This window comes from Poecilia reticulata, chromosome 17 (genome assembly GCF_904066995.2).
Source record: "Poecilia reticulata chromosome 17, P_reticulata-male-v2, whole genome shotgun sequence".
NCBI classification, from domain to species: Eukaryota; Metazoa; Chordata; class Actinopteri; order Cyprinodontiformes; family Poeciliidae; genus Poecilia; species Poecilia reticulata.
The window spans coordinates 2,097,512-2,123,163 of record NC_088846.1 but is presented as its reverse complement, the minus strand read 5'-3'; the positions used below and the strand labels follow the sequence as shown (position 1 = coordinate 2,123,163).

The 25,652-nt window shown below is 37.4% G+C and overlaps 2 protein-coding genes across 3 annotated transcripts; one reads left to right on the top strand and one right to left on the bottom strand.

Annotated features, from left to right (window-relative positions):
* Positions 1–815: 815 nt before the first annotated feature.
* Positions 816–15,068, bottom strand: tyw3 (tRNA-yW synthesizing protein 3 homolog (S. cerevisiae)). 2 transcript variants are annotated; one of them, XM_008433506.3, is made up of 6 exons: positions 14,762–15,068; positions 10,211–10,291; positions 7,852–7,950; positions 6,405–6,476; positions 1,288–1,421; positions 816–1,206 (listed from the first exon to the last, which is right to left on the bottom strand). In XM_008433506.3, exons 1-6 carry the CDS (start codon positions 14,927–14,929, stop codon positions 960–962), a joined length of 801 nt encoding a protein of 266 aa, XP_008431728.1. In that variant the 5' UTR covers positions 14,930–15,068; the 3' UTR covers positions 816–959. The 2 variants fall into 2 exon arrangements, with proteins under 2 accessions (XP_008431728.1, XP_081453986.1); XM_081597860.1 differs by having other exon boundaries at positions 989–1,206; positions 1,296–1,421.
* A 3,161-nt stretch (positions 15,069–18,229) lies between these two features.
* LOC103479208 (uncharacterized) lies at positions 18,230–25,060 on the top strand. Its single transcript, XM_081597859.1, has 3 exons — positions 18,230–22,059; positions 22,309–22,422; positions 22,739–25,060. The coding sequence occupies exons 1-3, from the start codon at positions 21,745–21,747 to the stop codon at positions 23,522–23,524; spliced, it is 1,215 nt and encodes a 404-aa protein (XP_081453985.1). The 5' UTR covers positions 18,230–21,744; the 3' UTR covers positions 23,525–25,060.
* The last annotated feature ends 592 nt before the right edge of the window (positions 25,061–25,652 follow it).

Genomic DNA, 25,652 nt, shown 5'->3' with positions numbered 1-25,652 from the left:
CACTCTGCACAGTGGTGGAATTCTGGGAGATTGAGATACTGTATCGGGCAGTCAATCTAGACATGAGGGAAGGATTTACTTTAATTATCCACACTATTTATATCTCATTGTAAATATCTCAATGTTAAAACTGTAGTTTTAACAAAAATCACATGTTGTAGTCTGTCATTATCTAAGAAACCCTAAAGGCTCTTGATTTTAACCATTTTTGAAAACTGACCAGGGTGACATAACCTTCCCAAATAATGAATCAATAGATTTAATTTTATAATACATTAAAATGGCATAATTCATTATACATATTAGATTGTTTTCTTATGAATTTACCATTGCTTTAATGTTTCCTTTGTATTATAATTTGTATATAATTCCATTTAAATGCTAAAAGGCTAAAACATTACTAAAAAAGATGATTTTATAAATCAAAAGAAATTAAAAATGCAACTTTGGTTACAACTTTTGCAGTCATATCATGTGTACCCAAATCATTGTTAAGAAGAGGTTCTCAGGAAGGCCAGTGCTGAGTAGCTGATTTGAATTTCTATGGTTTCCAGCAACTTCCTTTAAATATGAAAGCCCCTCCTAGACCCAAAGGGGAGAAGGTTGATGGGGTAACACTGACACACAAAGTACATGTCAGTTCTCCACAGTTCCCAACGGTTTCTATTACGACAAAAAACTCCTGCTGATAATCCTCAATCTCAAGCAAGTAGCAACATTATGCGTCAATGGCTGCCGAAAATTTCACTTTTCATGCAGTGTTAAGTGTCTCAGTTATGTTCAACTGAAGCCGATTTACAGATGGGACACAAACATGCTGTGCATTTTGCTTTATTAGTAACATCAGCAGCTCTGCAAACACCTCCAGAAAGTTAATCCAACTCCACAATTTAAACCTGCCCCTGGACAGCCAATTACACAGTTGCTCAGCCCTGAACTTTTCTAAACAGACAATCTATTCATGTGAACAGGTCCAGACAGTCATCCAGCTCAGGCAGGCTGCTGTCCCCGTAACCAAGACAACCATCAGTCTCATGCTGATGTCTCAGTTTGTACACATTTAGTTGGTTCTGTTTATTTGTTCCCTGTCCTCCCCTCCTTCCTTTCTTGTGTGTGTGTTGGGAATCTTGATGTTCATGTGTGCCAGGGCTGTCTGGGATTTGATGTCTCTCTGCTGACATGGCTGACTGGAGGTTCTGGAAGAACCTGGAGCGGACACATTGAAAGAGTCTGACATGAGTTCACATTAGATGGTGTTGGTTCTCTTGCAGCAACCAAAAGGCTAACCTCTGTACCCGTCTGAGGTTCTCTTCCATCTTCTGATTGGCTGTTTGTGTCAGGAACTGGATGTAGCCTTCATCAACTAAAAGTTTTCCATGACGGCTCAGGGGAACCTCCAGGCCGTGCGTGCTGCGAACCGCCTGCAGGGGCGCATCAGTGCAAACATATAAGCAACATCCCAATAACAAGTAACAAGTAACAAGCAATGCAAAGGACATCCTTCCATTGGATGTCCTTTGCATTGCCTGTTACTTGTTACTTGTTATTTGCTGCTATTTACTTAGCAGTTTTTAAAGTGACCTTTAAAAGTAATGATTTTCATATTGAGCCATTTAGCTGAGTTTATAGATCACTGAACAGTTTCAAGACTGAGTTGAGGTCAAGCTTCAGGTGTCAGACAGAGAGCATCATGACAGTCAGTGACTGAAAGCAGGTTCATATCTTCAGCCCTCGTACCAGATTCTGTGGCTTCAAAAAAGCCAAAAGCACCAGTCCTCCTCCACCATGCTGTACAGCTGCTTGGGCTGATATACCTGATTTCTCCACACCTTGTGCTGTGCATTATTGCCAAACATCTCTTCTTTGGTCTCATTTGTCCAAATACCATGGTTCCAAAAATCTTATACTTAACTGTGTTACAGCTTAGCAGATCTTAATCATGCTGCTGTGATTTCAGAAAGAAGAGGACTTTTCTTTCGGCAAGTCATCCAATAATGATTCTGTGTCCTTCTGACTTTACTTACATGCACACTGCTGCACGCTCACGTAACCACTTAAGATTGGCAACATTCACACAAACAAAAACTGACTAAGGCAGGCCAACAACCCTTAGAGTGCAGAAGGAGTACACGATAAAAGCAGGACTCGCTCTACAATCTTTGCTTCGCTTGGTGACACCCTTAAAATATATCTAGAGAGAGAGAGAGATAGATGTATATATATATTTTTAAGGTATATTTTGGCTCTAGTGGCCTTTATTTGAAAGTAGTTTGACAGGGAAGAGGGTTATCGGAGAAGGGGAAGACATGTGGCAAATGTCAACAAGCTGTGAATCGAGCCTGCGACCACCGGCATGAGGACCAAGGCCTCAATTCATGGGTTGTGCTTTGCCCCTGCGCCACCACAGCACCAATATATATATATATAGCATTGGCTGCTCTGGCGCAGGAAATACAGCGGCCATCTTGGAGCAGTACTCCCTCCTACTTTGCTCAATCAAAACAGCAGAAGATGCCTCAGCACTGAGGGATATTGTTGTTCTGATCTATGGACTATTGATGTGAGGGCTCCACAGACAACATTTCACAAGTAAGATGGACATATTATTGTGTATATATTGTGATTGGAATATTACTTTACTGTATTTATTGTCCACTGGCGAGATACCAGCTAATATTAGCTACAGTGCTTGGCGTAATACCGGGGTTCAGCCCCGCTATGAATGTTTACAGATTCCGTAAATCTAAAAAATGTATTATTCTCTAACATTGACTTAGATTATCTGACACAAGAGCCTATATTAGAAATGAAACAATGTAACACATATTAGAAAACTTATATTATGTGTTATAACATTCATCAGCAAAATTTACACAGGTGCTAAAGACTATTTATATGTATTTCACTAGTAAGATAAATCCCAAATCTACCGGGTTTTTGTTGTTGTTGAAAGTTTCATAAAGACACGATGTGAGGAAGAGGAGGGAGACATCTATAAAGAGAGACGGATTCACTGCAGCACGGATGAATCTCACATCGGATTTTGGACTCAATCTCAGCTGCTGAATCTCTGAAGCTAGAACTCGTCGGCTGAAAAACATATATATATGTATATACATACATGTATCCAATATATATTATTCAGTATTAATCATTATTTATTTGTGTTTGTATAGTTATATAAATATGTATTGATATTACTAAAAAATGTATTAAATAAATTATGAACGGCTGTGTGCTTTGTAATATGCTCTTCATACATCAATATCAGAATATTCCATTCCTATTCTATTGTTATAGCCACTAAGTATATTTAAATATGCTGAACTATGCATTAAAAACATACTTAAATAATGCAATTGTTTATAAATGTAGCTTTGATAGATGTTTGAATAGTTTCCAGTAACAAAAAAGCGTGTTATGATAGATTAAATGCGCTGATACGTCATTGTGCTGCTAAACACATAACGCTGAGTGGAGTGGAGTACCGCTCCAAGATGGCCGCCCTAAATCTCGTCAGCGACAATAGGCGAGAGCGGACCATGAGGCGTCTATCCTTATATTATGTCTATGTATATATATCTATATATATCTCTATAGAGATATATACATCTCTAGATAGATAGATAGATAGATAGATAGATAGATAGATAGATAGATAGATAGATAGATAGATAGATAGATAGATAGATAGATAGATAGATAGATAGATAGATAGATAGATAGATAGATAGATAGATAGATCGATCTACACATTTTCATGTTATAGTTGTCAAAGTCAAGCAAGAATAACTGAACTACTTGCCTTTCCCTTGCTATTATTTTTTTCTTAAAACTTTTTTCTGACCTTGATATATATATATATATATAAACACAAGAGACAGCAGAATGTCTGCATTTTGGCCTCCTTTAACTTTTCAACCTTTTTCCACTTTTCAGGCTTCAAACATAAAGATCTAAAATTGTTATTATTTTGTGAAGAATCAACAAGTAGGACACAATCGTGAGGTGGAACTAAATTTATTGGATATGTTAAACTTTTTTAACAAATAAAAAACTGCAAAGTGGGACGTGCAATATTATTTGGCCTCTTTACGTTCAGTGCAGCAAACTCACTCACTCCAGAAGTTCAGTGAGGAAGTTCAGTATTCAGTATAAGGGAAAGTATGTCTCATGATGAAGAAGATACAAAAAGCATGTGTGTACTGCTTTCAGGAATCTGTTTTCAGTTTCTTTGATAAAATACAATGGCAAAAAATGCATTTACTGTCAAGACTATTGATTCTGTCAACTGAAATTGTGTCTTATCTTTGAATAGGAAAATCTCCATGACACAGCACTACCTGGCTCTGATTGGTTGTTTCTAGTTAGCACTGGGAGCAGGGAGAGGAGCTCTATTTTTTCACAGATTATCTGTCTCATAACTTACTGTTATGATATAGGGACAGTTTCAACAAATACGTAAAAAAATATTTTTTTTATAAAAGTTAGGATCTCAAATCAGAGCTCATTGGAAGTGCCGAGATCTAGATACAAGTACTGGGGCAATCACATTCCTAGACTCTCAAATAAAATCCCGGCTGAAATAAGACAACCTCTGATCTGGGTCTCTTTAAGTCAAGATTGAAGACATGTATGTTCAACGTGGCTTGATGTTGATTAAGTGTAACATGTTTTATCATTTTTTTCATACTTTATTCTGCTGTCTCTTGTGTTTTATCTAGATTTTCCCCTGGTGTTTCAGGTTATTTCCTCAAAAACATGTTAACTTAGTAGTTATTGTAAAGGGCTACTCCTTGCAGCATGACATCAAGATCCCGCCCCCATCTCCCTGCTGCAGGGCAAAAAGCTGCTGGCTGACGATAACTACCATAAGTTTTAGCTCAAGTTCTCAATAAAATGTGCTAAATATTAAATATACACCTGATATATATAAAAGAAAAAGGGACGTATAGCTTTGCTGCACTATGGCAACCAGATAAGGTCAGAAAAAAGTTCGCGAGGGAAAGGCAAGTAGTTCAGTTATTTTTGCTTGACTTTGACAACCATAACATGACAATGTGATTGTGAATTCAGTGTGTTTTGGTTCAGTTGCAAAATAAAACAGGTGTCCTAAACACCAACTCTGACAGATCGTCAGTAGAGCAGGTGTTTAAATTATTAATCAACCACAATTAAATAATCAACCACTGCTGTTAGAATAACTAATAGCAGCAGTAGCTAATCTACCACAGTGATCACATATTAATAATCGCAAAATAAAACGTCAAGCCTAAAAACAGAATATTGTAATGGAGTGAATATTCTGGTTTGTGCTTGAGAAATGTTTGTGGCGTTGTTGTCAGTTGCTATGGCAATGAGTCTATGTGCAGCATAGCCAACACAGAGCAAGAAAAAAATGTCTGAGTTGATCTTCAACAATTTTTCTGTGCTTTTTTCTTTGCTGTGGCACATAGCACTAAATTAATAATACCTACATCTCCAGGGTTCATTTAGATCAGTGGTTCTTAACCTTTTTTGAAATACCGAACCCCCCAGTTTCATATGCGCATTCAGCGAACCTTTCTTCTTATTCCTCCAACCCCCCTTCCCCCCCTGCCCCCCCCTTTACACAATATACTTTGCGGTATTCTGATTTAGTAATGTTATTATAATAGCTGTGTTACCACACCCACGCCACTAGAGGCAGTACCAATCCCGAAAAGATGCGACAAAGGAGCAGATTTAGACTACAGAATTTGGTAAAAAGAGTGGAACTCCTTCAATCAGGGCTCCTCCACAGCACTGATTGGCTAAGCAATGTAACGTGATCCTCTGCAGCAAGTGATGGCAAAGCGGGGGGTCATCACGACTTTACACAAGTGTGTCTTTACATCCGCGGCAGAGGCTCCGCAGAATCCCTGAAACCGACTCACCGAACCCCTGGGGTTCGATCGAACCCAGGTTAAGAACCACTGATTTAGAAAATAGAATTGTTCCACTCTGGCAGCGCAGCTATGGATAGTATGTAAAAGAATAGGCTTTTTACCCTCCAGCGTTGTGCATGAAATTTCCTGATATAAACAATAACATGCAGAGTGTCCATACAAGTAAATGTATTACTTTTTTTTTCATCCAGTAGCTCTGTATTTTGGATAAGATCACTCTGTGAAATCATTAACCTGCTAAAAGGTTAATGATTTCTTTTGTGTCCAGATATAGAACACTGGAACATTGTAACACACAGAAAATCTTAGTAATGACATTAACACACCATAACTACATTCAATCTCAGTGTTTCTTCAAATCTTATGTTTGTAAGATGAACTTAAAAATTCAAAGACTTGTGACATACATAAAAAACTACTAATGCTGGTTTAACTTAAAATTAGGTCTTATCTGCATCACCACCTTTCTCTGCTTACCGATACAATCTTCCCTGTCTTGCCAACAGTGAGCCCAGAGTTCCTGAAGCCTGAGTTGACAGCCACTGAATGCTGAAAGAAAAACTGCATGTGATACCTACAAACTGAAAAGAAAAATCAACTTGTTGTTCTTTACATCAAAAATACGTTAAATACAGTCATGAGCTAAAAGCTCTGACCCAACCTTCAACACTTTTTCTTTACTTTTAACAAGCAAATAAAAGCAATCTTTCTTTTGATAGACTTTCGGCTATTACTATGGAAACAAGCTAATTTCTTATTTTAAAAACACCACCAACACTTATTAACACTTAACAATTGTCATTTGAGGACGTCATAATTTTATAAACATCATTAATAGTCCTGCAGTGACAGAGGAGCCATTGCTAAAATTCTGTTGCGTGTGCACCGTAAATGGTCTATGTGGCTAAAGAATGTGGAAGTCCGTAGCATACAGGCAATTCCACAAAGAATTCTGGCTACTGCTGGCCCATCTTCCAACAGACAGTCACAAAACTTTGGGAAACCTCCATAACTCTTTCGAAATATGATTTGAGCTAACTTCAAGCTCATTCTCAAGTCGAATAAAGAACCCACCAGGAATGAATGTTATTAGAAATTCTTGCAATGGCGATAATATTGGTAAATATTGTAATGATGAGATTAAGTGTAATACATGCCTCTTTTCTTCTTTCCTCTCTTTCCAATTTGTTCTTACTACTCTATGTGACCTTTTGGCAATGTTCTCTGGTATGAGTTTTTGCTGCAGTGAGACTGTCCTACTGGCTAAATATTACCTTAGCATTAAATATAACACTTCAGAAAGTGTAGATATTATATATTAACACTTATTGATCTCCAAACAGATGTTTGGAAAGCAAACATTTCTGTTCTGCGACAGAAATGTTTGAACATGAATATGAATGTTTTGAACACTGATATTGCAGTGACAACATATTTCCGATTTATTGTGCAGCCCCAATTCCACCTAGCTACCTCCCAATGTCTCTTATAAATTAATGCAGATTATAAAATCATTGATCATTGCTTGATAATATAACCCATTAGATTATACACCCTGGTCAGACTAGAGTTATTAACAATTCTTATGTTATAAATAAAATAATTTCTAGAATATCTGGAAAAATAAATCTTGATAGGCAAGTCAAGTTAAAAACCCAAGGCAGAAAACTCTTAAAATGATGGACCTTCCTAAAATTTGCTATATCTTCTCTAAGATCCTTGTCAAACTACTTCAGTTTATATTGTACTTATGTAACATTCTTACTTTCTTGGAGTCTGAATTTTGGATTTACTACATAAATTCTCCTTAAAGTATGTCTCTGTTAATTCATTTTTACATTGTTAATGGAATTTGATAAGAACCACTGTGGAGGTTGTGCTTCTTCCCCAGAACAAATGTTAATCCTATGAGTGCTATCCTCACCAGCAGCTGTGCATCCTCTATCCTGCGGCACTTAACGTGGAGAACAAAGGGTTCAAACTTCAACACGGCATCTCCACAGGATCTGCTCAGACCTGACATCTGGAAAACACACAAATACACACTCTTCAGACTGCATCAGTGTATGATGCAGACTGATGAATCACACACAGTCTGCATCACTGACTGAGCTAAATGCAGAAAATATAAAATTATTTGTCACATTTTCACGTGACAAATACTGTCATGTGAAAAGACATGACAATATTTTCACATATGAAATGTGTGATTAGGGCAGTGTTTCTCAATTCCAGTCCTCCCAACCCCCTGCCCTGTATGTTTTAGATCAGTGATCACCAAACTACGGCCCGCCTCCACGTTTGGTCCGGCACCCTGAAAAATACCAGAGAGCATTCAGATTTTTTTTCATATACCATATTTTCCGGACTACAAGCCAAGTGGCTTATAGTCACTTGGCTTATTGATTTTTCTTCAACCACCAGGGGGCTCTTTAGCAGGAAGTGAATCATTGGAAGTCAAAATTGGAAATAAAAGAAGTGCCCATTAAAACGGAATTAGGTTTTAATAGGGAATTGAAATTTGAGAATGTTGTTGATCAGTTAAATAGCATTGAGGGGGAAAAGAAGATTTTTCGTTTTTTTTAAAAATAATACGGGGATCATTATGAGAATCTGAGGTATAGATATTAGGATCCAATAGATGGCAGTAGTGCAACAATAATGGATGCAAGTTGCCGTTGAAATCTAAAGAAGAAGCAGCAGCAGCAAAAGAAGCAGAAGAAGGCACCCATTTTCATTTAGCACATGAAAATGGGTGCCTTCTAGTAGCAGACATGAAGGATCAGCACTTTTACTGTTACAGTTACCGTTCGGAAACTATCGTAATCAGTTCAGTTAAATCTAATCTTGGCGACCTTTTCTTTTTCAACTGTAATGAATGCAGGTTTTCCCCCAGAAAACTTGCTAAGCCCGGTGGTCGGGGCGGTCCACCGTGTTTTTGTATTAAAAGATGTTAAGTTGACAGGAAATGTAAAAGTATTACTGTGTAATTAATTATATGTTACAGGAAAACATCTGCAGTGAAATGTATTTAAACCCACAACTAGTCTAAAAACAACAAATTTGCACTTCCGTTTAATCCAAATTAAGTCAGCAGGTCCATCAGGCCCCCAGAGCCTCATGGGCCCCATTAACGCTAATATTTTAAAACAGACCACGGATACATAAATGTAACATTTGTTTATTGAGATTATCAATGCTGTTAAATTTTATTCAGTTCTTTAGGCATACATAAATTAAAAAATTTTAAAATTGTTTAACATTTAAATACAAGATTTTAAGGAGCTGGCAAGTTTACTTTGTATAACTTCAAAGAACAATATTCATAGTTAGATTGTTTTGTTACCATAGCAACAATCTGATGCTGTGAGTTTAATCTTTGAATTTATAAATACAAATTAGTAAACTGCGATTATAATTTATTGCTTTTTAGGCTGGCCAGTTAAACTACTCCCTTCTCCCATATTTCACTAAATCTGACACAGAAGCTGTTAGAGCTGCTGATGTTATTAGCAACAAAAGGGGCCCGTAAATCAAATTCTGTTCCAGTAATTCTGTTCTAGTAAAGCATGGCGGGCAGCCAGGCTTATAATACACTGGGGAATCCCTGAAATGTGATATTCAATTGACCTGTTATTACTCAGACTTTGGATGTCCGCCCCCCTCTGCTGCATCGTTGTGGAAAACACGGAGCTGCAGAGATATCTGCGGTTTATGTTTACTGGGTTTTTTTTTGTTTGTTTGTTTTTAAACATTTGGGGTTGTGGTTTATAGTCCGGTGCAGCTCATAGTTATGAAAATACGGACTATAATCCTTCCTGGATTTTTTCTGTGAAGAACCCAGAGAGGGTTATTTGGTTATTATTTATTTAATTAATAGTGTTATTATTTATTTCCTGACTTTTGTTCTGCGAAGAACCCAGAGAATGTTATTTGATTGTGCTTTCTGGAAAGCAATACATTTTTACATTTAGGCATTCCTGCAATCGTCACACTTTTTCTGTTACAAACTGACTCCGGCCCCCCACCAGAGAAGGGAAAAGTTATGTGGCCCTCACAGGAAAAAGTTTGGGGACCCCTGTTTTAGATGTTTCCCCTCTGCCACACACCTGGATATAATATTTTGCTGATTAACAGGCATCTGCAGTACTACAAGACGGTCATGCAATCATTTGAATCAGGGGTTCTGGAATAGAGGTACATTTAAAACATGCAGAGCATGGGGGGCTGAGGACTGGAATTGAGAAGCACTGGATCAGGGCTACAAGTCTGCTGTATCTCACCAGGTCATCACAGGTGCACTTCTGGTGTGAGACAAACAGCCAGACACAGTTCTGTTTGTGGGCATCACTGCTGCCTGCCGCCTACAGAGGAAAAAGTAGTTTCAATATCAGCTTAATCTGAACTTCTAAGCTATGCAGAAGACTTTCAGCCTCTCATTTCAATTTGATAACTAAATGTGAACAAGGATATGGAGCTATAACAGTTTCAATATTCACAATTGCACCAAACAATTCACAAATGCCAAGACTATTCACATGTGCACAGGATGGTTCACATATGATAAAGATTATTCATGTGTGTACAAAGCAATATGCACAGAAGGATTCACGCATGCATAGAACATGATTCACACTTGTATATTTTATGCAAATAGGCCTGTCACAATAAACAAATCAATTAATCGCATGATAAACGAAAATTATCGACCTCATTTTAATTTTAAGGCTTTATCGTTTTTTCCTGATCCAGCCCCATGCACTTCTGAAAAACTTACCAGAATGAAAGTGGACTCCTGCCTGATAACCTGGATTTGCAGCTACCTTACCAACAGACCACAGTTTGTCAGGATGAATAACGTCACAACTGACACTGTGGTTGTTGCTTCACCCTGTACACCTCAGACTTCTGCTATAACTCTGAAACATGTCATATTCAGAAGTATGCTGATGACACTGCCATTGTGGGGTGCATCAAGGACAGCAAAGAAGAGTACAGGAGCCTGGTGAGGGACTTTGTTGTCTGGTGCCATAGAAACGGCCTACAGCTAAACACTTCCAAGACGAAGGAACTGGTCATTGACTTCAGGAGGGACAGAGGCAGTCCACAACCAATTCTGATAGGAGGGGAGGAGGTGGAAATCGTGCAGACCTATACATAACTTGGCCTGAGGCTGGACAACAAGTTGGACTGGACAAGCAACACCAAGCAGCTTTATAAGAAGGCTCAGACCAGAACGTACTACCTGAGGAGGCTGAGATCCTTCACTATCTGTGGAAAGCTGCTGGGGTTGTTTTACCAGTTTATTGTCTCCAGCGTCCTGTTATGCGCTGTGGTGGAAGCATCTCTAAGGCAGACCTTTCCAAGCTGGAGAAGCAAATCAGGAGGGCTGGCTCAGTGGTTGGCACAAGGCTGGACTCTCTGGCAGCAGTGGCAGAGAGGAGAACATTACAGAAACTCGAGGCTATTATAGTCAATGTCAGCCACCCTCTGCACACTGTCATCAGCAGCCAGGAAAGCAGATTCAGTGGAAGACTGCTTCTTCCAAAGTGCAGAACCAACAGACTGAGAAACTCCTTTGTCTCTCGTACAATAGAAACGGAGGAATGATAGGATCAGGCTAAATGTTAATTAAAAAAAAAAAGTTAAGTATTTGATGTATTGGTGCTGTGTGGGAGACTGAACTACAATTTCCCTGACGGTAAAATCCCAAAGGGATGAATAAAGTTTCTATCTATCTACTTGCCTTTTTTTCTTTCTATTGATGACACTGGATAAAAAAAGGCTCAACTTCAGTGCTCTCCACTGACCCCTCCTTTCCTCATTTCCTTAGCATACGGGAGGAGTGAACTATTGCATCAGGTAGTTTGATATAGCCATCTTCTCTGACTAAATCTAATGATTATTGAAGGGCAATATAGTATACAGACTTCATAAACTGTACTCTTTTGGTTGAATGTAGTTTTTATTTCCACTTTGGTTTTATGTTTAGTTTTTATTCAAGTGCATTTTTTGTTAACGGAGACTGGAGAGTCCATTTTATTTTTGTTTATTTTGTTTACTAGTTTCAGTGTTAAGTGTTCTTTTGAAAAGAAAATGTATTCAGTTTTGGCAGGATGTGCTTGCATTATTATGTCATTACCATTACATTTGTTTAAAATGGTCTTCAAACAATATTATCATTTATCGCAATAATTTTTGAGACAATCGCTCAGCAAAATTTGTTATTGTGACAAGCCTATATACAAACACAAATATATATATGATACAAGCCGTTTCTGGCCTGTGGAGTTCGCTGCATTTGTGTGTGAATTTTGAGACTCCCCTGATGTGGCTCAATCCACAAATGTCAATCAGATATCTTTCTTGTTTCAGCCAACCACATGAAGGGTCCCCACGTTGGGGTATTTTTTAACAACTTTATTTACAAATAGAAAATTTACAATTGCAGACAGTAGTAGTATGCTTGAGATGCCGGGGTAACAAATCCGTAGGCCATGAGAAAAAATAAAAGGTTACAAATCAAATTCATCACTTAAGGCTATGATAAGTTTCACAGCTTTAGAGTTGGTGCACAATGTTAGAGTCCAAAAAGCATCTCAAATAGGCTCTGAAAACAGTAGGCTAGGCTTGTGTTTGGCAAATTTGCAGGCATGTATCTGAATACATGTGGCCTAGTGGCTCCTGTGAGTCCTCCTCTGTTGACCTGGGACCCTTGGAGGTACATTTTAAACCTGTTATTACAGATCTTGGTTTTAAGGTGGACAGTGATTCAAATTGGACAGCCAAATCAGACCTGTGGTTAAGTCCAGTTTTTATCATTTAAGGCGATTGGCATCAGTGAAATCTTTTCTTTCCAGGCAGCATTTTGAAACAGTGATCCATGCTTTTATTTCCACTCGATTGGATTACTGCAACTCACTTTATCTGGGAGTCAGTCAGTCGCTGCTCTCACGTCTGCAGCTGGTTCAGAATGCTGCTGCACGACTTTTGACAGGAACTCAAAAAAGGGAACATGTGACCCCTGTTCTGGCCTCACTTCACTGGCTGCCTGTATATTTTAGGATTCATTTTAAAATTCTGATGTTTGTTTTTACACTACATAATCTTGCCCCAGCTTACCTCTCTGAGCTTCTTCACCCCTACATACCCTATCGGTCTCTCAGGTCCGCAGATCAGCTGCTCTTTGAGGTACCAAGATCCAGAAGGAAGCTCAGAGGGGACAGGGCTTTCTCTATCATGGGTTCTAAGTTATGGAATGACTTGCAGGTCAGAGAGGCCCCTTCACTGTCCACTTTTAAAGCTCGTCTTAAAACCCATTTATTTTACTTGGCTTTCAACACCAGCGGGATCTAGTTTTAAATTGTATGTTTGCTTTTAAACTGTAAGAGTTTGTATTTTTTTTATTGTTATGTTGTGTTTTAATGTACAGCACTTTGTATCAGCTGTGGTTGCTTTAAAGTGCTTTATAAATAAAGTTGGTATGGTATGGTAATAAGAAAGTTTAAAATATATTATTTTCCAGACACTCTACTATTTGAAATACCAAAGAAAACATATTTAACATGCAAAGAAATCACTGTATCACATTTCATATAAAAGAAAATATTGAGGTCACAAGAAAATGTTTTACTGAAGGAGCATTCCCGAAAAAAGGTGGGTTAATGTCTCTTGTTCAATATGTCAAACGGAAAAAGGATCAATATTTGGAATATATTTAGTGAGTCCTGAATCTACAGGATAATTGTAACGCTAAGGAATGGGTCTGAATTACCAATGAATAACTCTTGAAACCTAGAATATTTAACATAAACTCTCCCCCAGTGGATATGAGAAATTTTAAACCTGCTGGAATAGCACCAAAAACAACAGCAAATTCTTTAGGAGTCACATGGAAGTTATATTTACAAAGAAAGTCACCATAATTAAAAATTTGTCCATCCTTGTTAAACAATTGTTTCACAAATGTAACTCTTGAAAATGACCCTCCAGGTCTCCCCTGAGAATGAGATCTAGATATCAATGGGGTTGTACTTGATTAAATAAAAGACATAATAATAATAATAATAATAATAATAATAATAATAATAAAATCATTATCCATCCACTTAACTTAAGAATGCTTAGACTTGGACTTATTTCATTGTCATTGAAGGCTTGAAGCAAACATCTTGGTTATTCCAAAAAAGGCAGTTATGAGGGGAAGAGTTATGTTTATAAACCAATGTACAGGATAAAAGTAGTTGTTTATGGAAGCTAGATAAATTAACAGGGAGTTTTTCTATTTTGTAGTTACATCTTAATAAAATGTGTAGACTATACAAGGTTTAAAAACCTTGTTACAGGGATCCAACGCCACAATGAATTTAGATTTCTCAGATATCTTTTGATCAACAACTTAACTTTGAAAGTAGAATGTAGGGTATTAAAGTCTAGAATGTTGAAATCACCATTTTTTATTAAAAGTAGCTAAGATTTGCATAAGGAGAAAAATTGAAAAAGGATGCTCAGGGCATCCCTGACGAATCCCACGTTCTATTTTAAACCTTTTGGTGCTTCCATGAAGTAATTTTATTGAGCTATTTCCATAAGTATGGATGGATTTTTTTTTTTTAATTCTCTCCTAAATGGCCACGACAGCCTCCACCATATTATACATTTAGTGGTGATGGAACTACTCATTTAGTAGTGCCTATTTAAAGCAAAAACGTGATTTGCCTTCAAGACCTGTTATTTTTCTCATCCATCTTCCTTAGAGAAAACTTTCTGAGAGTAGAAAGTAGACCTGGGTGATTCTGACAAAGAGTTAGTAGAACTTTAAAAGCCTGTCTGACCCCATCGATGAGGATGATCCTGCCGGAACATGAGCTGGTGGTGAAGAACTGATCACAGCTGTTGAGCAGAGACACCACATGTTCAATGTCTTCATCCACGCTGCCTTTCTTACTCAGGTCCAGTCTATTCAGACTCTGTGTCTTCATCCGACTGAACGTTCTGTCCATAGCTTAACGATATACTTCGCTGCTGCTTTTGAAGCGGTACAGTGGCTCACACACCCAGTTAGTTCAGTGTCACGATTACGTCTAAATAACCATAGACATAACAGCAGTCTTCTTCCGCTTCCTCCTCCTTCTTCTTAAGTTTTACTGGCGATTGGCAAGACCGTTAGGTAAGCATTACCGCCACCAACCGGTAAGGAGTGTGGACCACATGACATAAAGAAATACAAAAAAAAAAAAAAAAAAAAAATCAAATATGGCCTGATATTATGGAGTTAAATTTGTTTCACAATTATTCAATCAAAAAAAAAAAAAAAAATCACGTCATTTAAAAAAAGTAGTATTCAATAAAAGAAAAAAAATCAGCTGTTGTGATCAAAACCTTTGGATAAAAAAAAAAAGTTTCAAAAAAAAATTAGCTCAATGAAACTGTAAGAGTTAAAAAAAACGCTTTAAAAGCTTTTTTAAATTGATATCTACTGAAGAGGATTAGTACGGAGCCCCTAAGGGGGCATGGAGAAAAAAAAAAGGAAAGAAATCCCGACTTATTATCTCGAGATCCCGACTTTCGAGATAATAAGTCGGGATCTCGAGATAATAAGTCGGGATTTCTTTCCTTTTTTCTCTCTCCATGTCCCCTTTGGGGCTCAGTAGATTAGGGCCACTGAAAAAAAAGAAGTGTCAGAATTCTTTTTTTTCAGTAGGTCAGAAAAAAAAAATCTCCGAATTCAGAGGGAAAAACGTAAAAAAAAAAAAAAAAAAAAAAATTAGTGGCCCAAAAAAAATAAATAAAGAAAGAAATTTTAAGAATTCAGAGGAAAAAAAAAATCAGCGGCCCAAAAAAATATTTTTTTTTCAGACTTCAGAGGAAAAAACAAAACAAAATGTGACCCAGACAAGCAACCGGCTTCCGATCCACAGATGCGAGTTGTGGCGGACAGCTAACTAACGTTCTGGAGAAAGATGTCTGATTTAAGTGACTTTTTACGTGCCAGAGGAGTTCCCGAAGCATCCATTGCACTACTGGAAGAACAAAAGGTGAGTAAATCAAATGAGTTAGTTTGGTCTCTAAATCCGAACGGTTATGGCTAGTAGTTAGCATGTTTGTTAGCTTACGCGGTTATGGGAATAAGCTGATTTACAATGTTAAATCACACAGCTGAATAAAGGATGGAACAGCTGTTGATTGCTGAAATTGTCCCGTAAGTGTTTGATGCGTTTATTTTATTGTTCTTCTGTTTGAATGTTTTATAATGAAACTAAGGTTAGCTGTGTCAGCCACCTTCTAAATAAGATGTCTGCTGTGTTAAACTGTGTAACTTTTAGTTCAGTGGAGGACAGAAACGTTTATATATGCATATATTTAAAAGGAAAATGTATGACTTGCATTGATCTGGTGCAAGTCATACAGCCACCGATCTGCGACTGGCTGTAGATCTGATCGTAGGATCCCTTCACCAATTTGCCAACACCAACTAAAGTGCATATCTATGCTATTTTGTCTTATGTTTGTGTTACGGCGTTTAAAAAAGTTACATTATGAGAATCACGAAATCATTTTCCTGCACTGTGTGCTGTGTCAGCTCAGGACTGAAATTACATCTCACTCCCTGAGCTACACTATCAGTACATCTATTGCACAGGTGTGGAAATGGTATGCTTCATTTAACTAAATAAAACTTAATGTGATGTTTAATTTTTGTAATAAAAAGGAACTGTTAACAATATTTCCTTGTGTGTTTTTATGCATGATACCTTTTACCTTAAATAGACTGTATATTTCCAAATCTGTGTTTATACTTGCATGCTAACTAATATAGTCCTTCCTCTTTTTCAGTAAAATAGAGGTTTGAACATTTTGCTGCTATTACTGTAATTCTCCCCAAAACAGTAAATTGCTTTAAGCAGGGTCCTAAGGATACAATATTAAAGGTAACTTTAACGTTGATTTGCAGTGTAAATAATTGTCCTTTCTCATCTGTTTGTGTGCAGATTGACTGATGTTTCAGCAAAGCTGGAAAAAAATGGAGACAGAATTGCCACCTTCAACTTCTGCCAGAGCAAAAAACTCCTCAAAAAAGGAAAATAGGCCTTCTGCTAAAGACTGTTCCCTTCTTAAAGTGAAAGAAGCTGCAAAATGTCAGAGTTGGATGACATAATTAGGCTTTACTTCAGACTGTCTTTAAACAAATAAATCCTTTATATTTTTGTGAAGGATAGACTCAAACCTGTTTTTATGGAGGTGGTCGCTGTGTGTATGGAAGGAGTGTACACCAAAAGACCAATATCCCTGTGCTGAAACAGTCTTTGAACTTTGTTGTCTGCTTATGGTAGAAAACTGGAAGTCCCCAAGAGATCATCTTATTGCCGCTGATTTATATATAAGGTTAAGAAAAGAAATACTTCAAAGTATTTAGCAACTTTCAGTGCACATAAAAAGAATTTAAAAAGTGTTGCTGTTTATTTCGATCATGCCATTGGATAGTTTTTGCTATGTCTGATAGGTGCCCTCTGCAGAGGTCTTCCTGCACTGGATCTAATTAAAGACATTATACGGAGCCCCTAAGGGGACATGGAGAAAAAAAAAAGGAAAGAAATCCCGACTTGTTATCTCGAGATCCCAAGAAACTAAGTCGAGATCTCGAGATCCCGATTTATAATCTCGAGATCCCGATTTATAATCTCGAGATCCCGAGTTATTATCTCGAGATCCCGACTTTTTTTTTCTCGAGATCCCGAGAAACTAAGTCGAGATCTCGAGATCCCGACTTATCTTGAGATCCCGTGACATTTTTGAAAAATCGCGAGTTACTTTTTTTTGGGGAAAAGGCATGTTTTAACGTGGTGGAGTGTGTCTACATTGATTATGGAGGACGACTTTATCATTTTCTGCGGTCCAGAGATGTGCCAGAGGAGGATATCAAGCACATGTGTAACCTCGGTAATCGTGATCGATCAGTTCGAATCAGTTCTGCGTTGTGTTTAATAAGGGCCAGAAGACAGGAAGAGATGAAACGTCGTTTATCTCTGTGTAAAACAGAATATGGACTAATCAGGAATCAGGTTCATCACAGCGGGTTCAGCACCTCGCGCCCATCTCTCATGAACTGGCCAACAGCCGTATTTAATACATTAATATTAGACAGAAATATAAAGAAATAAAAAAAATATGTACCTGTGTAAAACAGAATATGGACTAATCAGGAATCAGGTTCATCACAGCGGGTTCAGCACCTTACAAGGAACAGCATTTCATGTTAGCAACAAACTAACATAACATTTTACTGGAGCGTTAGACTCAGTGAACCTACCTCGCGCCCATCTCTCATGAACTGGCAACGAGATGTCTATGTTCACTATAATTAATCCTGCCAACCACCAAGAGGGGGTGCTGTTTCACCCATTACACATGAACCCAAACTTGAAAGTAATGACAAGTGGAATTCAATACAATATTAACTATGTTACACATGCAAAGAGACAAGGTAAATATAATCGCATAAAACATTGGTTGATAAATATCCGCTCAGTGAAAAACTACGTTTGATAGCCTTAGCTAAGAACCGCTTTGTATTTTATCAAGAAAAACTTGTTTCATCTGTTAAAGTTTGACGACACATTCTGCAATTTATCTTCAAAAAAGGGGTTACTATGGAAACGGCACAACAAATTATGCGACCCATAATAGCAGCGATAGTGCATTTGTCAATGCAAACCTGCAAGAAGATAATTTAAGCTCTTACCATTGTATTTACGAATAAAATATGTTTTTATGAGGGTCAAATATTATATTGAAGTCTAGATTGTCGAGAAGACGTGTAGAATTTTGAAAAAAAGAAAACAGGTTATTACTGGACAGTAAGGTAACGGATTATAATGGCCATCGTAAATTGAGACTTGGGATCCGGGTTCTTTCTCATTATATTAAAGCAGATCTTACTGTAATCAAGACCTGGTAGAAATATTTTAAAACGTTTTGAACGCCCTCCCTCTTACAACTGCACTTTCAATCATTTCTCAATCATTTACCGATGATGATTGATAAATAATCATCATTGATCATGAGACGACTAACCCCTTTTAGCCGTCTTCCCCCGCTAAAGGGGGTTTGCATATTTAAACAATAGCACATCGGCATTCAGTGCAATCTGTCAGTGTTCAACTTCAACTTTTTTTCTCCCCCGAAAATAATAATAAAAAAACACATCCTATTTTCAGCTGCACTGTAAAGATTCCTTAAAGTTACAATCTCAGCTAAATGCTTTTCTCCTCGCTGGTTTTCAAGACGTACATGCAGATACTGCACATTTCTAGGTCGCTTAATTTGGTGTAACAATTAACTGCTCAAAAACATAACAAAAAGTTGGTAAAATGTCTCTTACACGAGATTAACAACGGCGACAAGAGGTCTTAGTATTTCTTGTTATATTTGCTAACTATAATATAAATTTCCATTTATTAGACTGGGCAAAAAATTATTTGGTAAATATTACATATTCTTTGGAATCACACAATGTGCGCATACATTTACAGTGGGGCAAAAAAGTATTTAGTCAGCCACCAATTGTGCAAGTTCTCCCACTTAAAAAGATGAGAGAGGCCTGTAATTTTCATCATAGATATAAACCTCAACTATGAGAAAAAAGGAAAAAAAAAATCCAGAAAATCACATTTTCTCATTTTTAAAGAATTTATTGGCAATATAGGCTCCTCTGTCCTCCACTTGTTACCTGTATTAATGGCACCTATTTGAACTCATTATCAGTATAAAACACACTTGTCCACAACCTCAAACAGTCACACTCTAAACTCCACCATGGCCAAAACTAGAGAGCTGTCAAAGGACACCCGAAACAAAATTATAAACCTGCACCTAGCTGGGAATACTGAATCTGCAATAGGTAAACAGCTTGGTGTAAAGAAATCAACTGTGGGATCAATTATTAGAAAATGGAACACTTACAAGACCACTGATAATCTCCCTCGATCTGGGGCTCCATGCAAGATCACACCCCGTGGGGTCAAAATGATCACAAGAACGGTGAGCAAAAATCCAGAACCACACGGGGGAACCTAGTGAATGACCTGCAGAGAGCTGGGACCAAAGTAACAAAGGCTACCATCAGTAACACACTACGCCGCCAGGGACTCAAACCTGCAGTGCCAGACGTGTCCCCCTGCTTAAGCCAGTACATGTCAAGGCCCGTCTCAAGTTTGCTAGAGAGCATTTGGATGATCCAGAAGATGACTGGGAGAATATCATATGGTCAGATGAAACCAAAGTAGAACTTTTTGGTCAGAACTCTACTCTTCGTGTTTGGAGGAGAATGAATGCTGAGTTGCATCCAAAGAACACCATGCCTACTGTGAAGCATGGGGGTGGAAACATCATGCTTTAGGCCTGTTTTTCTGCCAAGGGACCAGGACGACTGATCCGTGTAAAGGAAAGAATGAATGGGGCCATGTATCGTCACATTTTGAGTGAAAACCTCCTTCCATCAACAAGGGCATTGAAGGTGAAACGTGGCTGGGTCTTTCAGCAGGACGATGATCCCAAACACACCACCCGGGTAACGAAGGAGTGGCTTCGTAAGAAGCATTTCAAGGTCCTGGAGTGGCCTAGCCAGTCTCCAGATGTCAACCCCATAGAAAATCTGTGGAGGGAGTTGAAAGTCCGTGTTGTCCAGCGACAGCCCCAGAACATCACAGCTCTAGAGAAGATCTGCATGGAGGAATGGGCCAAAATACCACCAACAGTGTGTGAGAACCTTGTGAAGACTTACAGAAAACGTTTGATCTCTGTCATTGCCAACAAAGGGTATGTAGCAAAGTATTGAGATGAACTTTTGTTATTGACCAAATACTTATTTTCCACCATATTTTGCAAATAAATTCTTTAAAAATCAGAAAATGTGATTTTCTGGATTTTTTTTCTCCTTTTGTCTCTCATAGTTGAGGTACATCTATGATGAAAATTACAGGCCTCTATCATCTTTTTAAGTGGGAGAACTTGCACAATTGGTGGCTGACTAAATACTTTTTTGCCCCACTGTATTTGAAGAACTGACACCTAACTGCTACACAAGAAGTTTTTGCATGGCTTTCTGAAATACAACTATTACTAAATATATATATATATATAAAAAGATGTGGATGTCTTTATTCTGATTTTTTTTTTTTATGTCTCCAGGTGGACAAGGCTGTGCCGTCTATAATGACAGACGAATAAATGACCAATTACATCACTTCATAAGGTGACAGAATAGCAGTTCTGTCTTTTTGTCAGCAAAGTACACTTATTGCAGAAAAAGATACTATTCTCCAGAACTTAAGAGATAAAATTGGAGCACGGAAAATGAGATCTAGGACCAAAAGAGCTGTTTGTAGCACATCTGGTTTGTTCCAAATGCAAGGGGTGGAGATGGCAAGAGAAAGAAGTAAGGCAGCAGGGAGGACTTCAAGAAAAATTGAAATTGGGTGGCTTCATTTTCACATTGATGAAAAGAAGTGAGAAGAAGAAATGGTGGAGGAAGGAGGCATGCAACAGTGGATAAAAGTACAACTGTTTCTCAAATTCTTGAAATGGGAAAGGAGCTTTTTTTTTTCCAGATGGGACCTCCACCAAAGGGGTAATTAAAGACTTTCTTTTTGAAGTTTGTGACTTCAAAAAAAATCTGATTTCTTTAGATGAAAGAGTCGGAAATCTTTATGAAAAAACCAAGCTGAAGCTTCTAAGGTTTTACATTTGCACAAAGAAAGAAGAAACAGTTCAGTATTCATCTGAAGAAGATTGTCAAAGTCCTGAACAACCAAATGACATGGATTCAACCCCAACAGCTAGAAAAGGATCTTTTGGTGAAATGGAGGATTTAAGTGATTGTGATGATCAAACTTTGAATCACCTAGACTCTTCCTACAACCGTTCTGGAGTTGTTGATTTCACAGATCCACCTCATTCTGAATCCACACCTCGGCAACCCCAGCCCTTCAGCTCTGAAAATTCTGGATCTGTTCCACACATGGATGAGGGAGACACGGTTGTATGGAATCCTGAAGAGGACCTAATTGGATTGGATGATGACAGTGACATAGTCGTAACACTAAATTATGACAACACTGAAGAAGTTGTACAGGTAAGATCAGAAACGCTTTGCCGTGATACGATTTAGATACTTATAGAAGTGATATGTGACATTTGAATTGAGGTAAAATAGTAACATATTATTTGGTAGAATTTACATAGTTTTTTTGTTATGTATTTTTAATCAACTGAAATAAATATCTATCTTAAGGCAAAGGTATGAATAGTTTAACACTTGTGTTGTGTGCTGTAATCAAACATAACTTTATATATTACAATACTGTACAACTTTGTCATTCAGGACGATCTCAGCAGTCCCTTTGAACATGGTTCCCCGATACTGTTGCCTTCAGCCAGGAGTCTCTTCTCATCACAAATACAAACCAGTAATATGGAGGCAGGACAAACTGGCCAGGTGAAATGGACACAGTCAACACAACCCAGAGCTCATTTTCTTCTCTGTAATGAACAACTCAGTACCACCTTTTTTTAAAGGTCATATTACATCTTTTGAATTGAATATATTTTTATTTATTGAATTGAATATATATTTTTCAGAATAGCAGAAGGGTTAGTGTTCCACCAGATCTTCCAAAGTTCTACAAATTAGCTTGGTAATCATAACATAGTAATGAAGAGAATATTAACAAACAAATGCCCAATCTGTTTGTAGAAATCTTATATTTGTATCTGTGTTGTTAATAATGGTTATTGCTTTATCTTTTACCCAGGACTCTGGCTTGATTCCACCAGAAGATTCTCACCCAAATTCAAGCTGTCTACTGCCCCAATCTGTTTCAGCTGGTAACTCAGAAAATCTAGCAAACCATCTACATGTGTCAATTTGCAGGATCAAGGTTGTGGAAGATCTTCTGGCTGTGTTTATGGAAAACAACATTTTGAATCAGACTTTAAAAATTGAGTTTGTGAATGAAAGAGCAATTGATGATGCTGGGGTATCAAGGGAGGTTTACACTGCATTTTGGGAGCAGTTTTTGGAACAGTGTGAGGGTGAAACAGAGCGAGTTCCCAGGTTGAGGCCTGACTTTTGTGAGTCTGAATGGCAAGCCATTGGACACATTTGGGTGAAAGGATTTCTAGACCATGGAGTCATTCCAGTGAGGCTATCAAAAGCTTTCATTTTAGCTTGTGTCCATGGAATTGAATCAGTGGATGATGATGTATTGATCCCATCATTTCTCAACTACTTCCCTCTAGTAGAGATATCAGCTGTTGAGAAGGCTCTACGGGGCACCATGGATCAAGGTGATGAAGAGGACTTGCTAGACCTCTTCACAAGGATGGGGTCCCACTTCCTGCCTCCCAATGAGAACATTCAGCAGGCCATTGAAACCATGGCTCACAAGGCAATTCTTCAAGAGCCAAAGTATATATTGGATTGCTTCTCCACATCCATGGCATGTGTACAAGTGGAACTTGCAGACAAGAAAAGTCTGTTGTCTTTGTATGAAAAAAAGAAGGCCTCAGGTAAAAGACTGTTACAGCTGTTTGAATAAGCAAATGTGACGCTGTCCCAGAGAGAACAGACAACCTTTAACCACCTTCAACGTTTTGTAAAAAATGCTGATGAAGACAAGGCCGAAAAAATACTGCGTTTCTGCACCGGCTCTTCTGTAATCTGTGTTGACAAAATTCTCATTAGTTTCAACACTGAAATTGGGCTTAACAGAAGGCCTGTTGCTCGCACCTGTGGAGCTACCCTAGAACTTCCTGGCACTTATAGTTCTTACCCAGACTTTCGCACAGAGTTCGACAACATCCTTTCCAGTAATTACTTTGAAATGGACATAATTTGAAGTTGATGGGAGGTATTTACAGCACCTTTGTGTTTTGGTTGGAAATTTTGAATGCAATTTTTCTTTCTAAATTTCATATTTACATATTTAATGCATTCAGTCATACAGCAATTGATTTTATGTTCTTATGGTTTGGCTGTATGTTTTTGTTACTTTACATTTGAATTGTATTTATTTTCAAAGATACCTTGTGAATAATACAAATTAATGTAAAAATTACTTTTCTACAAGATTTTAAGATCTTGTTTTAAGTAAATAATTCCTTAATATTGATCAAAAAGTACTGTTTATATTGGAAGATTATTTAACTTATAATAAGATATTTTTCCTATAAGTTAATTTATCTGCCAATAGAGCAAGTACTTTCTCATCAATATTAAGGAATTACTTACTTAAAACTATATGTTGCTGAAAAGTTACTTTTAAGTTAATTTGTCTTATTTTAAGTGCAACAGGATATTTTCACTAGAAACTAGACCAGAATTACTTGGTAAGATTTTGTTTTTCAATGTATGAAGAAGTGCTCCTTTGATTTTATCATATTCTAACCCCTTTTTTGTAATTAAGCAGAAATGTGTTCTCATTTTCTTTCAAGATGCTGTACTACAAGACCGATCTGTTGATGTAGCCTCTGTGCAATGTTGCTTTAAGCCGAGTTTGTTCTTTCAGTAAGGTTTACTGTTTAAGCTCTTAATGTTTTTTTTACAGATTTTTTAAAAAGTTCATAATTGTGTTTACAACCCTTATTAACTTCAGAGGCAAGAAATATGCATTTTGCTTTGTATCATGTTGATTGTTTGAAATATTTTCCTTTCTTTTTAGCATTTCAGATTTTAAAAAGTTAATTAATGCAACATTCATTTTAAAAATAGAACGGCAGAACAGTTTATCACTTAAAAGAAGCATTTTGTTTTGATCACAGAATTACATTTTCAGATAAATATTTTTTATACTAAAACACCCTTCTTTTCCTTTTATGTTTATCTTTGTTTGACAAGTAAATCTTTGCTTTCACAAAGTTTATTTTGATCTGAAACAGATATTACATATTTACAAAATGGTTAGAACCAGTTAAATAAACTGACAGTTCATGAAACTCAAATGAACTAATACATTTCTTCATTGTCCCTTCTAGAAAACATAATGAAATACTTTTGAAAGAAAAGAAACACAGTTTGTTTACATCTGCATGCCATTCAAAGTTGGCTTGTAAAGGTGCTGAAAAATGTTCTTCCTTGCAGTCAGCACATTTTAAAGTGATGCAATGATTGCCTCTCTTAGATGCATATACAAGTTCAAAGCCTGGTAAGCGTCTGTGGGTAAGGTCAGATGGGACTCTGCCATAAGGATGTTGCAGAGGTCAAAGACATCTGGATCACATGGTTTGGTCAGTCGAGAAATGCACTCATTTTTGCATACTTCAACATGTTCCTCTTCAACAAAGCAAAGAAAGTATCTTGTCCTGTAGAGCTCAGGTAATGCATACATCACATTGGGTCAACCACTGGGGATATTTCTGTTGTTTGATGGCCTGATGGAGTGTGCATTCCAAACCTGGGCAGTATCATCCAGCTCATCCTGTCACAAAGAACACATGAAAATGAGAATCATATATACTCATCTGTCTTAAAATTAGTAACTTATAAGAGTCATAATAGGGATAGGAATTCCTAAAAACTTTGCAATACCAATTTCATTATGATTATTAATTATTGATTTGATTTTCATCAATTCTCAATGAGTTAGAGAATAAAGTCCTTAATTTAAAATTTGCACCATGTTGTATTCAATTCAAACAAAACTGAAGGTGGCTTAAAAAAGAAGAATC